The sequence below is a fragment of the Dipodomys ordii genome, unplaced genomic scaffold (genome assembly GCF_000151885.1).
Source record: "Dipodomys ordii isolate 6190 unplaced genomic scaffold, Dord_2.0 Scaffold117, whole genome shotgun sequence".
Taxonomy (NCBI): Eukaryota; Metazoa; Chordata; class Mammalia; order Rodentia; family Heteromyidae; genus Dipodomys; species Dipodomys ordii.
In genome coordinates this window covers 2,462,679-2,477,794 of record NW_012267333.1, presented here as the reverse complement: position 1 = coordinate 2,477,794, position 15,116 = coordinate 2,462,679, and the positions used below count along the sequence as shown (strand labels likewise).

The 15,116-nt window shown below is 41.2% G+C and overlaps 1 protein-coding gene and 1 non-coding gene across 2 annotated transcripts; both read left to right on the top strand.

Annotated features, from left to right (window-relative positions):
* The first annotated feature begins 12,308 nt into the window (after positions 1-12,308).
* LOC105995443 (olfactory receptor 4D11-like) lies at positions 12,309-13,244 on the top strand. The gene has a single exon (XM_013029156.1). It carries the CDS (start codon positions 12,309-12,311, stop codon positions 13,242-13,244), a length of 936 nt encoding a protein of 311 aa, XP_012884610.1.
* A 1,426-nt stretch (positions 13,245-14,670) lies between these two features.
* Positions 14,671-14,743, top strand: Trnaf-gaa. The gene has a single exon. It is a non-coding gene; the product is annotated as a tRNA-Phe (tRNA).
* Positions 14,744-15,116: the final 373 nt, after the last annotated feature.

Here is a 15,116-nt window from a genome sequence, read left to right as displayed (position 1 = left end):
AAAGAATACAGACAGAGCCAGGCAATGGTGGCTCATGCCTGTACTCCTAGCTACTCAGGAGGCTGAGATCTGAGGACTGCAGTTCAGAGCCAGCCTGGGCAAGGAAAGTCTGTGAGACTCTTATCTCCAATTAACCACCAGAAAACCAGAAGTGGCACTGTGGGTCCAGAGTTAAATCCCCACAACTGACCAAAAAAAAAAAAGAATACAGATAGAGAAAGAGTAAATATTGTATTCTCATATTTGGAAAATTTTATAAAATAACCTGATGGCAAAATAGTGATTTAAAGATTTGAAAAGGCTTGTGAGTATGTGTGGGTGTGTGGGTGCATGCATGTTGCATCAGTAAAGGAAGAGTATATCTGATAACTGCACGCTGTATGCATATGGGGAAATATTGTGTTGGAACCCCATTAAAATGTAGAATGTATATATGCTAATAAAAATTTAAAATGATAAAGTAAAATGTCTACTATAAACTAGACTATGTTGTAAAATGCTTATAGTCTAAAAAAGTAAATGATTTGAGAAATTAACCAACCTAGATGCCCCTCAGTAGATGAATGGATCAAGAAAATGTGGTATATATACACAATGGAATTCTATGCCTCCATCAGAAAGAATGACATTGCCCCATTTGTTAGGAAATGGAAAGGCTTGGGAAAAATTATATTAAGTGAAGTAAGCCAAGCCTAAAGAAACATAGGTCTCATGATTTCCCTTATTTGCAATATCTAGTATATGTATGAGTCAAGCAGAAAAGGTCAGATAAGGTGATGTTAAGAAAATGAACCCTAAGATATGTATTTTAAATTTTTTTCTTTCATGCGATTGTTTCTAACTCAATTAAAAGATTATTTCTTTGTTGCTTTGTATGTCCCTCCCCCACAGTATAACCCCTGCTTTCACTGTATTTGATGTCGGTATAATTTGTGGAGGGGAAGGGGAAAAACAAGTTGTTAAGTAAGGATACAGGTGAACCCGTTGCAACAATGAGAAGTACAAGTTGTCATGTCGAAAACAAACTTTACAACTTGGGGGGGGGTTATTGGGAGGGGAGGGAGAATGAGAAGGGATGGGAAGGGTAAACAAAGGAGGAGGCTACAATGCTTGATAAGAAATGTACTCACTATCTTGCCCATGTAATTGTAACCCCTCTGTATAGTATTTTCACAATAAAAAATAAAAATAAAAAAAGAAATTAAAAGATATACTACATGATGAAAACTGAGATATTTTTGCAGAAAAGCACAGATAAATTTGAATAGTATAAGAACTATAATACAATGCCCATGATCATTTTTGACAATAATAAAAGCTAGGATTTGTACAGTTCTTTGTATATATAACATGCTCAAAGTTAATTTGTTTCGTTCTTACGTCCACTCATTAGACACATGGTAGTGGTAATCCTATTTATCACAAACACCTCACACAGCTCTGGAGTGGAAGAGATGAGAACAGAAGGAAAGAGAGGTTTTTTTTTTACCCTACAACATCATAGATGGTCGCGGTGCGTGCTGTAAGGCCATTTGAAAAAGTCTGTCTACCGAAAAGCATTTTCCAGAAACCCTCTTTACGGTGATTTTAGTGTGCAACTGCTTCCACCAATACACAACCCACAGGGACTTGGTAAATGCATGAGCAGCTCTTTCACAACCAAGCCATCATCTTATCATTTAAAAAATAATTAACACAGCTTCCCCTCCCCCAGTATTTGACACTTACCTTTCCTGTGCTTGTCTGTGGAGCGGCCATCTTTGGACTAAAGCACTTGCTAGACCTGGGAATAATAGTGAAAGCCAAATCGTTTACCCAGAACCACAGGAACATCTCATCTCCATTGTACCATGCATAGCCTTAACCCGGGCTTGTGCTTAGAGTTCTTACTTATTTCCTGAAACTCCAGCTAAAACTCATTTCCTAAGAGATACTGTGCATATCAACTGGCATTATTAATTCCTGAAAATTTTATTTCTTGGGGGGTATTAAATATCTTTTCTTTCCTCCATCGGTCATGGGTTTGAACTCAGGGCCTGGGTGCTATCCCTGAGCTCTTTTTGCTTACAACAAGCACTCTACCACTTGGCACCATAGCTACACTTTCTGGTGGTTAATTGGAGATAGTCTCATGAACTTTCCTGCCTGGGCTTAACTGTGATCCTCAGATCTCAGACTGTTGAGTAGCTAGGATTATAGGCATGAGCCACCAGCTCCTGTCTTAAATATCTTAATATCCTCCATTTTCAGAAGGTAAAAAATAGTGTCAGGAATCCCATCTGTAAGGTTCCTCCACTTGCGTCTCAGTCTAATGTTCAATTCCTTTATCTCCAGGCTAAATGTGAGAATGGCCAAGGGAAGATTCTGGTTCAAGAAAGTGAAAGTAAGTGGCTGATTCCAGTTTGGGTGATGCAATTTTAGTGGGAATTATTCAATTAATAGAAGCCAAACAGCACACACACACACAAGACATACACACACAGATATCAGTAGGTGTCTAAATTCTTTAGAGGCAATAGACGAAATCTATCCAATTTCTGCATTCAACAATTCTCCACTGGGTACCTGGCGCCATGTTCTAGTCCCTTAGTCCCAGGCTGATTACAAGAGTTGGCTGAAAGATTATTTTTGGACATGGAAGTAGAAATCAAGTGGCTAGTTTCCCTGATAGTCATGGAGTTTCAGTGGGACTTATTAAATAGATTGTTGCTAATATATATGCAAATGTGTAAACAGGAGGAGTCATTATGGAGAGCAGCCACATTTTGGGTTGTGTCCAGATTATCTAATGTCTAGAGAAAAAATAAATCCTATTATCCCTAACTTAATCATCTCTTTGTTAAAAAAAAAAACATGCCAAGTGTCATTTCTGAAAAACCTACAGGGTCTATATTCAATTTTTGGAACTACATATTAGATATTTAAATCATATAATGGTATATATTGCACACATATGCATCCTATATACATATATATTATTATCTATGTGTGTGTGCGTATTGCAAGCTCTCAAAAAGCTAGAACAAGAGAATATGCCCGTAAACACTTTCTTTCATTTTCTTTTCAAGCAGACAATAATTATGTCTCCAGTAACCCGCATGTCCATCTATACAACACATCACAGGTGAGGTGATCCTTAGAAATGAACACCTGTAACTTGTTACTCTCTACCTTCTATGTATGTTATATAAAACCTTTACCCTCAGGAGAGCTGCACAGAATTAAGGTCACAGATAGGTAGAGGTAATCTGTCAAAACTGTTCACCCAGCATTTTGGGCTATATATAAATTTACCTTATTGATTCATAGGAAAAAAATTGTTTGAAGCAAGGTCCTGGTAGTTGACAGAGGTGCTGTCCTGGGGCTTGTATTCAGGGCCTGGCATTGCCCCTTGAGTTAGTATTTTCTGCTTGAGCCACAGCTCCACTTCCAGCTCTTTTTGTAGTTTATTGGAGATAAGAGTTTCAGACTTGCCTGGCTCACCTAGACTGACTTCTAACCGTGATCTTCAGGTCTCAGCCTCCTGAGTAGTTAGGATTACAGGGGTGAGCTACTGGAGCCAGGCTTTTGTTGCTATTTCGAATGCCATGAAATCTGAGTCTAGAATTCCAAGATTAAGTGAATCCTTAGGTCTGCTTTTTATTTCTCAGTCATCCTATTCCATCTTTAATGAAAAGCACCAGATACAAAGAAAGGAATACAGCCAACAAATGGAAGGGACAAACACACACAGGATCAAAAAGAGATAGAGTTGATGAATAGTTTCACCAACTATACAAGCTCTCAATATTGAAATGAATATAATGAAATATAAAAAGGAATGCAGAAGGACCATTGGAGTACACATTGAATTTTGCTTAGGAGAAATCGAAATCTACATTGCAGCATATTTTTTAGATGAGAATGTGATTTAAAGAGTAAAGTTCCATCAGATCTGTTGAATAGGCCAGATTCACATTCACCGAGAAAGGAAATTACTCATGTCATAGGAGCATGGACATTTCTAACATATTTCAAACACAGAAAAGATAAACTCTAGTATTTACTCAAAAATGTTATGGTACCAAGTATGAAATAGTGAAACAGACATACCTATAACTTCATGGAATGTGCTTTCTAGTGGGAAGAGACCATGCATTTAATTAGAGGAAAACAATATGGAGGAAAGCAAAGCAGGGTATAGGATGGAGAGTAATTAGCAAAAGTCTACAATTTATGAAATGATGGTGAGTTAACAAAACCTATTTATTAGCCTATATTAGTTATACAAGAAGGGTTTTCACAATGTTCCCTACAAGATCTCCAGTAGGGAAAGTAACCATAAGAAAAGAATTACAAGGCAAGCACTCTACCACTGGGGGGGAGGGGGGAAGGAGAAGGATTGGGATGGGGGGGCGGGGGGAGGCTGGGAAGGGATGGGAAGGGTAAACAAAGGAGGAGGCTGCAATGCTTGGTAAGAAATGTACACATTATCCTGCCCATGCAATTGTAACCCCTCTGTACAGTATGTTCACAAATAAAATTAAATTAAATTAAAAAAAAAGAAAAGAATTACAATACACAGACTTCAAATTATACTACAAAGCCATACTAGCAAAAACAGCAAGGTACTGGAGAGACGAGGGGCAAAGACAGACATAAAGAGATGAATGATATAGAAGACCCAGGAATAAGCCACACAACTACAACCAGCTCTTTTGACAAAAGAGCCAAAAGTACATACTGGAAACAAGACAACCTTTTCATAATTTGTAGTGGCAAAACTAGCTCTGTGTAGGTAGGAGACTGGAACTTGGCCAAGATCAACTCCATAGAACTCAATGAATGGCCTGAAACTTGAATCTAATGCAGAAAATATATGAAGCATGTGGAAGTTACAGGCACAGGTAATTTTTTTTTCAGGTCGTGGGGCCTAAACTCTGGGCCTGGGCACTGTCCCTCAGCTCTTCAGCTCAAGATTAGCACTCTACCACTTTGAGCCACAACACCACTTCTGGCTTTTTCTGCTTATGTGGTGCTGAGGAATAGAACCCAGGGCCTCATGCATGCAAGGCAAGGACTCTACCATTGAACCACCTTCCCAGTCCAGTAATAATTTTTTGAATAGTGCTTGCCCATTAAAAGAGTAAAATTTGATAAATGGGACTAGATCAAATTTTTAAAAGCTTCTGAATGCAAAGAAATGATTGCCAAGACCAAAAGACAACCCACAGAATGGGAGAAAAATCTTCACCAGCTATTCAATGGACAAAAAAAATAATATCCAGACTATACAAAAAGCTTAAAATGAAACAGCCAAAGAATAAATGAACAAATTAATAAGTGGGTAAATGCATTGACCAGTTCTCCCAGGAAAGATAAATGATGAATAGACACATGAAAACCTATTCAACATCCTTATCCATCCAGAAAGGAAATGCAAGTTAAAACTACACTAATATTCTATCTTAGCCCAATCAGAATAGCAAAAACAAAAACAAAAAACAACAAACAACAGCAAACGCTGGTGAGGATGACAGGAGAAAGGAATTTCCATACCCTCTGGTGGGAATGTAAATTTGTTTATTATGATGATTATGAAAATCAGTATTGAGATTTCTCAAACCTTAACAATAGATCTACATGCTGACCCTGCTTACCACTATTGGCATATATCTGAGAGAGTGTAAGTTGATATGCAAGGAAAATGTCTGCCTGCCTGCTTATTACAATACTGCTCACATTAACCATATAAATGGTGGAATCAACAGAGGTTATCCACAAAGATGAATAGCTTAAAAAAATGGCACATATATATAGACCATTGATTATTAGCTTAGCTACAAAACTCAGACACACACACACACACACACACACACACACACACGATTTTTTTTTTTTGTCAGTCATGGGGCTTGAAGTCTGGGACTAAGCTCTGTCCCTCAACTCTTCAGCTCAAGGCAAGGGTCACAGTGTCACTTCCGGTTTTCTGGTGGTTAGTTGGAGAACTCATGAGCCCACAGAACCCACAGAATGGGAGAGAAATCCTTACCAGCTATTCAATGTGGGTTCTCATGAACTTTCCTGCCGGGGCTGGCTTTGAACCTCGATCCTCAGATCTTAGTTTCCTGAGTAGCTAGGATTGTAGGTGTGAGCCACCAGCGCCTGGCACTGATTTTTAAACATGTGATTGTTTAGGGGTATAAAGAGGGAAAAAGAGAGAAAAAATAAGTGATGGAGACTAATATCAAAATTTAACACAGCCATGTACAAAGTAAGTAATTTCAGTGAATGCTGTTGAACAAGGGAAGAATAAGAGGAAGGACAAGGAAAGAGAAAGCAACAAAGAATTATCTGATTAAAATCAAATATATGCACATCCGAAATACCATGGTGAAACCCTGTTGGCACAATTAATACACACTGAAAACATGGATGACAAGAGAGTAGAACAGGTCTGGTTGAGGAGTGGGTATCAGCAGAGCTGAGAAGGTAGGTGGAAAAGGGGCAGGAGGGATGATGTGTATGGTAAAAGTAGTTTATTCACATATATGATTAAAAAAAAAAGAGCCTGGCACTGGTGGTTCATGCCTGTAATCCTAGCTGCTCAGGAGGCTGAGATCTGAGGATCTCAGTTCAAAGCCAGCTGGGGCAAGAAAGTCCATGAGAGTCTTATCTCCAATTAACCACCAGAAAACTGGAAGTGGCACTGTGGCTCAAGTGGAAGAGCACTTGCCTTGAGCTGAAGAGCTCAGGAACAGTTCAAGCCCCATGACTCACACACACACACACACATACACACACACACACACACCACACACACATACATACACACACACACACACAGAATAACAAAACCTGCCAAAGTTGTTTTAAATGGGGAGTAGGGAAAGGGAGAGGGGTAGAGGGAATGTGTTTGATTGATACACATTATACACTTGTATAAAAAGATCACAGTGAAAACTCTTCTCTGGGCCTGGGCACTGTCCCTCAGCTCTTCAGCTCAAGGCTAGCACCCTACCACTTGAGCCACAGCGCCACTTCCAGCTTTTTTCTTTTTGCTTATGTGGTGCTGAGGAATTGAACCCAGGGCCTCAGGCATGCAAGGCAAGCGCTCTACCACTGAGCCACCTTCCCAGCCCTGAAAACTCTTCTTGTATAACTAATATATGCTGATAAAGTTTTATTTCAACTCACCATTCCCTCATCATCATCCTTTCAGAAACTGTAGACTTTCATTAATTACTTTCTGTCCTTTGCCCTGCTTTGTTTTCCTCCATATTTCTTTTCCCATTCTAATAGCCTCTGTAGTTATTTTTCTTAGTAAATGCACAGTATCCTCTCACTAGAAAGTGCATTCCATGAGGGTATCGGTATGTCTGTTTCACTATTTCATACTTGGTACCCTAACATTTTTGAGTCAATACTGGGGTTTTTTCCTCTGTGTTTGAAATATGTTAGAAGTGTCAGTGCTCCTATGACATTACTAATTTCCTTTCTCAGTGAATGTGAGTTCTGGCCTTCTATTCACAGATCTGATGGGACTCTACTCTTTCAATTCCGTTCTCATCTAAAAACCATGTTGCAGTATAGATTCCTACATGACTATTCGCCACTTGTTTCCCATCTCCATGCCCAAAAATAATCCTTTAGCTAACTCTCGTAATTGGCCTGGGACTAAGAGACTAGATCACGGTGCAGGGACCCAGTGGAGAAATACTAAAGACATAATTTGGTTAGATTTCTTATATTACTTCTAAAGAGTCTATTGCATCAAGCAAAACTTGTCCCTATGTGTGTGTGCCTGTGTGTGTGCATATTTTGGTGACATTAATTTAATAATTCTACTGAAATTGCATCACCCAAACTGGAATCATCTACCTACTTCCACTTTCTCAAACAATAAGAGTCTCTTAGCCATCAATCCACAAGTAGAAAAACCTTAAAGATGTGAATGCTTGAGACACAGTTCCTTTGTCTCCTGAAAATGGAGCAAGGACAAGAAGATATTGAATTCCTCAAAGTATTTTACTCTTCAGAAACAAAAATTTTCAACTGATGCCAGTTGATATGCACAGTACCTCCTAGCATATGAGTTTTAGCTGGAGTTTCAGGAAATACGTAAGAACTCGAAGCACTATGCATGGTACAATGGAGACGAGATGTTTTTGCGGTTCTATGTAACCAATTTTGGCTTTCACTATGAATCTCAGGTCTAGCAAATGCTTCAGCCCAAAGACGGCCACCCCAAGGACAAGCACAGGGAAGGTAAGTGCCAAATATTGGAGAGGAACAGTCGTATTGATCCTATTTTTTAATCATAAAATGGTGCCTGGGCGGTGGCAGAGGTGCTCATGCATTTATCAAGTCCCTGTGGGTTGTGTATTGGTGAGAGCGCTGCACACTAAAATCACTGTAAAGAGGGCTTCTGGAAAATGCTTTTCTGCAGACAGACTTTTTCAAATGGCCTTACAGCACACACTGTAACCATCTATGATGATGTAGGGTAAAAAGACAACTCTCTTTCCTCTGTTCCCATCTCTTCCACTCCAGAGCCATGTGAGGTGTTTGTGAAAAATAGGATTACCACTACCATGTATCTAATGAGTGAAGGTAAGAATGAAACAAATTAACTTTAAATCGCATGTTACATATATAGAAAACTCAAAAAATAGTATTTATTATTGTCGGGCATAATCATATACCTTATCATAGCCTTTATGCCACGCAAAGTTATCTGTATTTCTTTACCAAAATATCTGAGGCATTATACCCTTTAATTTGCACATATCAATTACTTTTTAAAAGACTACAAGCTCTACAATACAGTCTAATTTATGCATATATTCGTTATAATTTTCATTTTATTAACATATGCTAATTCTACCTATCAAGGGCATTTCACATGATATTGCCACATATGAATACAATATGCACTTATCAAACTCAATATCCCTTTACTTATGAACACACACTAGACAAACATATACCTACATGCACCTACACATTCACTCACACATACTCACCCTTCAAACCTCTGTTACTCACTATTATACATTCAGGTCAACTTCTGTTAGTTTCCAAATATTAGAACATGGTCCACTTAGCTTTCTCTGTCTGGCTCAATTTATTTATTATAATGTTCTCAACTTCAATCTACTTATTCATACATCTGTGAACATTACAATAAACATTCATTGTCTATGTTATACATAGATAGAACCGGTAATAATAATCATAGAACTTTCTTGAAACAAATGTAGTATCATATAGAAAGATAGATAGATAGATAAATAGATAGACAGACAGACAGATAGATCTATATATAAACCAAATAGGCATTGTTCTCAGGAGAGCAGAGCCTCACTGCAGTGGTCGTTCAAAGTGGGAAAGAGCATGACCGATTCCCAAAAGAAAGCCACTGTGCCTTTCTATTCCTCACGAGTGTGAGGATCCCAAAATCCCCCACACCACTTCTCAGAGCATACCTCAACCTCTGGTACTAAATACTCAGATGAGAGTGGAAGGTAAAGAAATCAAAGGAAGCCAGGCATCCGTGGCTCACACCTGTAATCCTAGCTACTCAGGAGACTGAGATCTGAGGATCACAGTTCAAAGCCTGCCTGGGCAGGAAAGTCCGTGAGACGCTTATCTCCAATTAACCACCAGAAAACTAGAAGTGGTGCTGTGGCTCAAGTGGTAGAGCTCTAGCCTTGAGCTGAAGAACTCAGGGACAGTGCCCAGGCCCAGAGTTCAAGCCCCACAACTGACAGAAAGAAAGGAAGGAAGAAAGGAAGGAGGAAATCAAAGGACATTGTCCTGGCCCACAGTGGTGGAATATTTAGGTCTCACAGATAGGAGATAGACAGGAGGAGAAAGATCGCAGATAGGAGGAAAATTGGGGTCATACTCTTTATTTTATTTTATTTTATTTTTGGTCCAGTCGTGGGGCCTGAACTCTGGGCCTGGGCGCTGTCCCTCAGCTTTTCAGCTCAAGGCTAGCGCTCTACCACTCACTTGAGCCACAGCGCCACTTCCGGCTTTTTCCTTTTTGCTTATGCGGTGCTGAGGAATCGAACCCAGGGCCTCAGGCATGCAAGGAAGTGCTCTACCACTGAACCACCTTCCCAGCCCTGGGGTCATACTCTTATATCAATCCCTAGCTGACCAAACAAAACATAAGCACTACTGAATGTAATAATCCAATATTTGTTAAGGTTTTGAGGCAAGAAATGAGCTGTTAGTAATTTTTTACTTCTCTTTTCTACACATGCCTACAGAGTGCCAGGTATGCTGCATTTTCCAACATGCTCTGCACACTCACGCCACTTTCACCACTGAATGATTACTGAGAAGTTCTTCCCTGTGTATAGTTTCCTGCCTGTGTTTCCTGAAAATCGATCAAAACTAAGGAAAATTTACACCTCTTTTAGGAAACGTTTCCAGACCAACTCTAGGTTCTAGCTCCTCTGTTTGTATCAACACTACATCTCACATGCGTTTACACACTCGAATGTGTGTACTTTCCCTCAGCCTCTGGGAACACATTGTTGTACTTGTGTGCATATTGCTAGTAATACCCCAATCCCAACCATGCCATAAGTGTTTCAACGTGTGTGTTACAAGATTAAAGGATTTGCCGACTAAATGAATGCATTTCCACTTTTAGTATATGCAGTGTGCTGGATGCAATCTGATCTAACTTTACACCTTCTAGTTCCATTTCCCTAGCATCAATTTCTGCTGCACAATCAATCACTGCAGGGGCTGCTGATGTGAGTGAGATTGGGCCTATCCTAGGCTGACTGCAAATACATTCTGTATAATTTATGGCTATTTAAATAACAGGTCACCGTTATGCTAGATTTGAGGTGAAAAAGTGTTGTATTAAATAATTCGTTAAATGTTAATTACTACAATATTAAATAACATATATAGGTTAGGAAGGATGGTGTGTTTGAGCAAATGGCATGTAGAGTTTGGAATAAAATAGAATCACCTCTGATGTTTGACCCCTTTCCAGACTATGGTGAGTTTGGAGAGATGAGTCTCCCTTCCTGTCCAACATTTCTTCATCGGTAGGGAATAACTATAATCACTGTTCCCTAGGAGTGCATATGAGAACCATTCACAAGAAACTTAAACTCCAGTGAAGTGAGAACTCCAGGGGAAATCATGATTCCCCCACTCGCCAGCTACAAATGGATCTTCTGATGGCAGAAACTAGAAAGGAAAAACAAGAACAGAAGGAAATAGTAGATGGCCAGTTACTTCAGCCCCAGCAACTGTACACTAGCCTTCTTCAGTCCTGTATAGCTTCTCCAGGTAATCGTCCCCTCCACCCCTCCTCCCCCAGGGCTTGAAATGATGCCAAACACACCCTCCAGAATGGAGTCTTGAGCTGCGCACTGATCAGCTAGTTGGTGGCAAATTGTGGAGGAAGTAGAGCCAGGATTCCAAACTCCAGTACAGTCATCTCTGCTCTACACCCTGCTGCTTCCTCAGTCGGGAAATTTGTCACTTTTGATGAAATAATCTATCATCTTTCCAGTCTCAAAATTCCATGGGTTCCTATCCAAATGTGCTCCTCTTTGGTGCAGAAAAATCTCTGATAATAATCATAAATAAATAATAGTATTGGGGCTGGGAAGGTGGCTCAGTGGTAGATCACTTGCCTTGCATGCCTGAGGCCCTGGGTTTGATTCCTCAGCACCACATAAGCAAAAAGAAAAAAGCCGGAAGTGATGCTGTGGCTCAAGTGGTAGAGCACTAGCCTTGAGCTGAAGAGCTGAGGGACAGCGCCCAGGCCCAGAGTTCAGGCCCGACAATGGACCCAAAATAAATAAATAAATAAATAATAGTATTGATTATAGCAAAGCCAGAGCACTCAAATGCAGATATAATAAGGTGATATTTTCACCCTGGGCTTTTATCTAAGGCAGAATCATTTTCCCTCAGAACAGTGTAAGTAAGAAGGTGAGATAAAAATGTTTTATTCATGAAATGAGACACAAGTGTAGTCCATTGGAGGTTTTAAAACAGAGGCATCAAATGGAACCTTGGTAATTTTATCTTTTTAAAACCATCGCTTTTAGGTAACAATATTTTCCTTCCCGGAATAGTTCTACAGGAAAAGAACGACTGAATGATTTCACATGAGACAACTCGATTTGATTTTAAGATGTAGACCACGCAAGAAATTGCATCCCTACATCCATGCGGGGAAGATTCTAACTTGTGTTCTTGGTGCTCTGGAGAACAAAGAAAACAGCACCTTGCTTCCCTCGGACACCTGCTTGAAACCCACCAGCAAGCAGGAGGATGCGCCCATGGCCAGGGAAAACTGCACCAGGGTCAAAGAGCTTGTTTTCCTTGGCCTGAGCCAGAGTCAAGAGGTGAGCTTGCTCTTATTCCTTTTCCTCCTGCTGGTGTATGTAACAACTCTCCTGGGAAACCTGCTCATCATGGTCACCGTGACCTGGGACTCTCGCCTTCACACCCCCATGTACTTCTTGCTCCGCAACTTGTCTGTTGCCGACATCTGCTTCTCCTCCATCACGGCCCCCAAGGTGCTGAGAGACCTCCTCTCGGTGAGGAAGACCATCTCCTTCGACGGCTGCCTCGCTCAGATGTTCTTCTTCCACCTGATCGGGGGAGTGGATGTGTTCTCTCTGTCGGTGATGGCCTTGGATCGCTACATCGCCATCTCCAAGCCGCTGCACTACGTGAGCATCATGAGCAGGGGGCGCTGCACGGCCCTCATCGCGGCCTCCTGGGTGGGGGGCTTTGTCCACTCCATCGTGCAGATCTCCCTCCTGCTCCCACTGCCCTTCTGTGGGCCCAACGTTCTGGACACTTTCTACTGTGATGTCCCCCAGGTGCTCAAACTTGCCTGCACGGATACCTTTCTTCTGGAGATCCTGATGATCTCCAACAATGGCTTGGTTGCTACTCTGTGGTTTATCTTCCTGTTTGTGTCCTACACCGTCATCTTGATGATGCTGCGGTCTCACACTGGAGAGGGGAGGAGGAAAGCCATCTCCACCTGCACCTCCCACATCACCGTGGTGACCCTGCATTTTGTGCCGTGCATCTATGTGTATGCCCGGCCCTTCACTGCCCTCCCCACCGACAAGGCCATCTCTGTCACCTTCACTGTCATCTCCCCTCTGCTGAACCCCTTGATCTACACTCTGAGGAACCAGGAGATGAAATCAGCCATGAAGAGGCTCAGGAGAAGACTTGGGCCTTCCCAAAGGGAGTAAAAAAGAAATCCCCGACTCTCCCCAGTAAATGAGTCTCCTTTGATTGTGTTTTTCATAGATCTATCTACAGAAACCCATTATCAACTAACCAACTAGGTGTTCTAGAGAACTACTTTTATTTATTTTTTCTATTTAAAAACGTATGTAACAAATAACACTAACTTCTCTTCAGCATAAATAACTCTTGCTATGAGATTGAGCACATTGACATATTTTCAAAGACCGAAGTAACAACATGTCAATTAAGACAATATATGATTCATTCTAACTCACTGAAGAAAAAATAATAATAAAACAAGAAAGGATTATTTTTGTGGCTTTTTTTTTTTTTGGTCAGTTATGGGGCTTAAACTCAGGTTCTAGGTGCTGTCACTGAGCTCTTTTGCTCAAGGCTAGCACTTGAGCCAAAGCACCATTTCCAGCTTTTTCTGAGTAGTTTATTGGAGATTTGAGTCTCATGGACTTTCCTGCCCAGGCTGGCTTCGAACCACGATCTTCATATCTCAGGCTCCTGAGTAGCTAAGATTACAGGCATGAGCCACTGGCATCTAGCTACTTTCTATCTTAATTATAGTAAAAGTCTACTAGTTAAATAGATTATATATTAATGATAAATGATAAAGAAAGATGACAGAAGAGTTAAACAGATGATGAATATCTTAATTATAGTAAAAGTTTAATAATATATAGGTATGATTTTATGTACATGCACATATATGGTTATCAAAACCCACCAAAGTGTACCCTTTAAATATGACAATTTATTGCATTTAAGTTCCACCTCAAAAAAAAAAAAAAGCTGATTTTAAATAAGGTAAGGTCTGGGAATGGTGGTACATACCTGTAATCCCAACTATTTAGGAGGCAGAGATGGGAGGATCATAGTACAAGGCCAGCTTCAGGCAAAAGCATAAGACCCTATCAGAAAATTAAACTAAAGGCAAAAGGGGTCGGGTAGAGCACTTGTCTAGTAAATGCAAGGCTCTGAATTCAATCCCCTGTACTACCAAGAAAAGACAAAAAGAAAACAGAAAGGAACAATATCATGTTTAAAGAACTGACAAAAGCACTGTATCTAGATGTGTGTCAACATCCAAAGTAGCACTTGTTTTACATGCTCTTTTTGAAATGGAGTGAAAATACAGGAGGCAAGAACCTAATTTTATTTTATTTTGTCAGTCAGGGGCTTGAACTCAGGGCCTGTGTGCTGTGTAGAAGCTTCTTCACTATAGACCAGTGCTCTACCACTTCGAGCCACAGCACCACTTCTGGTTTTCTGGCAGTTGATTGGAGATAAAGAATCTTATGAACTTTCCTGCCAGGATTCTGGACATCACTTCTACAAGGGTGGAGAGGTGGGGACATTTTTTTTTTTTCTTTCACTTTTAAATTTCCCATTAGCAGAGAAAGAGAGCTTCTCACCCTTGCCGAAATAGCTCAGTTGGGAGAGCGTTAGACTGAAGATCTAAAGGTCCCTGGTTCGATCCCGGGTTTCGGCAGTGGTTTTATTCGTGCTGGACATGCTGGACGTTTTCTTACACACACTCCACTCCCTCGGAAAGAGCATCCAGAGTTCAACCCCTCCTACCTCCTAGGATTACCATCACCTGCGCACCGTGGGATGCAGCAGTGCGCAGGCTGCGGGCATCCGCTAACCGCAGGAGCGGCGCGGCCGAGGGCGATCGCGAGCCCGAGGCGGATTCCTCGCCTTCGCCTGCCTAGCGCTCCGCCAGCGCCCTGCAGTCCCGCCCGGCCCAGGGCGCAGCCCCGCCACCCACCCAGGGCGCAGTCCCGCCTGGCTCGGCCCAGACCCAGGGCGCAGTCCCGCCTGGCTCAGGGCGCGGTCCCGCCTGGCTCGGCCGAGACCACCGT